Raw genomic sequence first — 2,302 nt, forward strand, 5'->3', positions numbered from 1 at the left:
AATCAATGCACAATTTTCAACACAAAATTATTTTCTTTAATTCTTATCTTTTGTCCTTAATACACAAGTTAGCATTGCCCATTAAACAAATTCATGTAGTGATGATTTTGGTTTGCTTACTACTATTATTTTTCATTTTAATATACCATAATTCACCAAAAATTACACTTTGAAACTTTAACAAAATTACAATACAAATGCAATTTCAATGAACATACATTGATTTCAAATATATTCAGAGTCGGAGACAAATAAAATAAAAGTTTAAAGTTTAGAAAACATGATCATCATTACTTAGCAAAATGATTTTCCAGAACATGACAAAAATATAACAACATTTGAAAACAACAAACAATCTGCAACTCTAGGACTTAATAATCTGCAACAGGTAACTGTTCATAAGAGCCAGGGGTGATGAAGAAAGTCTCATAAACAACTGCAGCAATAGCAGAACCAATCAATGGGCCGGCCCAATAGACCCAATGATTAGCCCAAGTCCAGCTAACAACAGCAGGCCCAAACGAAACTGCTGGGTTCATAGATGCACCATCAAAAGCCCCACCTGCCAAAATGTTGGCACCAACAATGAAACCAATTGCGATTGGAGCAATTGTTCCGAGACTACCATTCTTTGGATCTATTGCTGTTGCATAAACTGTGTAAACCAAACCAAAAGTCATCACAATCTCAAACACAAGTGCATTTGTTGCTCCTACTCCTGAAGATAATGAGAATGCAGATGTTTCCTGCGATAGACATACATGAATTAATATTAAACTTTTTATCTCGTCTTAAAACCGACTAATCCAGGGATCATTCTCACTATCTACCGGAGAGAATCTAATTGAAGTCACAACAAAATTTTATATAGACTGATCCAACATAGAAATTGTTAGCCGAGTGGATTCAAATATGAAATTCACATATTTAGAGAGAAACACAATCTTAAGTTTCAAGTTTGCATAGAAATAGGGATGACAGTAGGCAGAGAATGGACAGGATACTATAATACTCGTTCCCATATTCGCAGTTTGAAAATGTCTGTTCCCGTATTCATTTTGCGGAGTCTAATTGTCATCCTCACAAAGAGACTAGTGTTTTGGACTGCTTGCAAGGCTCATCATAGCAAATGATCCAAGAGCGACATCAAGCGAAAGAGCGCATGGAGTAAGTGATCTCTCATTTCACCAGACGTGTCAATCATTATCTGGTTAGATCTAATGAGCACCCGTACAACGCGCCTCCTTTCACGCTGACGATTTTAACAGCTCACTCTATATAAGAAAGAAAGCGCGTCATTTCAGATACTCAAATATATTTTCACTCTTATATTATTCATTATATTTTACTGACTTAACTGTTAGAGTGTTAATCTTGTAAGTCAGTTGTCATCTGCTGCATCGAAAACTTGCTCGACCAATTTAAAACTTCATCTCGAGCGGAACTACCAACTCTCCTAACACTATGGAGCTAATAATGATAAAACTTAGAAGGAAAGAATGAATGAGTATATGCAATGTGTCTTACCATTCCACCAGTGGCAATCGTAAGAAGCAAACAAGCAACAACAGAACCAAGCAACTGAGCAATCCAATACAAAAGACCTCTAACAAGTGTAATATGTCCACCAACAAAAGCACCAAAAGTAACAGCAGGGTTAACATGTCCACCAGAGATGTTAGCACCAACAGAAACAGCAACAAAAAGAGCAAAAGCATGTGATAGTGATGCAGCTACCAACCCAGCTGGTGTTGCTGCACCATTATCCGTAAGCTTATCTGTCAAAAAAAAAAGTGATTATGTTACTAAAATAAATTAATCCAAACCAAACATGTGTTAAAAGAGTTAGATTAATAAAATTGCTTATTACTATATGCCATGCCAGAGCCTTCTCCTGCAAAGACAAAAATGAGCATTGAAATGAACTCAGCTAATGCAGCTTTGAGTGCATCAGCTTTGCCAAACTCAGAAGCACTTCCAATTGCAATTCTTGAAATCGCCATTGTGGATTTTTTTTTTCTTTGCTCTAAAATTTCAAGCTTAGAATTTTGATTAATATTATCTTGCAATTTAAGCTTAGTTAATTAATACTTGTGTTGGTTAAAGTGGTGTTATATATAGTAAGCTTAGTTTGTGGAAATAAGTCACGAGGAGAAATGGAAGAAAAGCGATTTTGAAAAAAAGTGGGGTGGGAACCTCCTGTTTAATCTGGTGATGACACGTGTACGGTTGATGTGGTGTTTTGGGGCAGGATCACCGACCGATGACCAAGTGTGGGACCGTCGTTTAGATTTAGGACCAA

General features: G+C 36.4%; 1 protein-coding gene across 1 annotated transcript; it reads right to left on the reverse strand.

Moving 5' to 3' along the window:
* Positions 1 to 270: 270 nt before the first annotated feature.
* Positions 271 to 2,090, reverse strand: LOC127101132 (aquaporin TIP1-2). The gene is made up of 3 exons (XM_051038469.1): positions 1,871 to 2,090; positions 1,528 to 1,778; positions 271 to 746 (listed from the first exon to the last, which is right to left on the reverse strand). The coding sequence occupies exons 1-3, from the start codon at positions 2,001 to 2,003 to the stop codon at positions 372 to 374; spliced, it is 759 nt and encodes a 252-aa protein (XP_050894426.1). The 5' UTR covers positions 2,004 to 2,090; the 3' UTR covers positions 271 to 371.
* Between the last annotated feature and the right edge of the window lie 212 nt (positions 2,091 to 2,302).

This window comes from Lathyrus oleraceus, chromosome 7 (assembly GCF_024323335.1).
Source record: "Lathyrus oleraceus cultivar Zhongwan6 chromosome 7, CAAS_Psat_ZW6_1.0, whole genome shotgun sequence".
In the NCBI taxonomy this organism is placed as follows: Eukaryota; Viridiplantae; Streptophyta; class Magnoliopsida; order Fabales; family Fabaceae; genus Lathyrus; species Lathyrus oleraceus.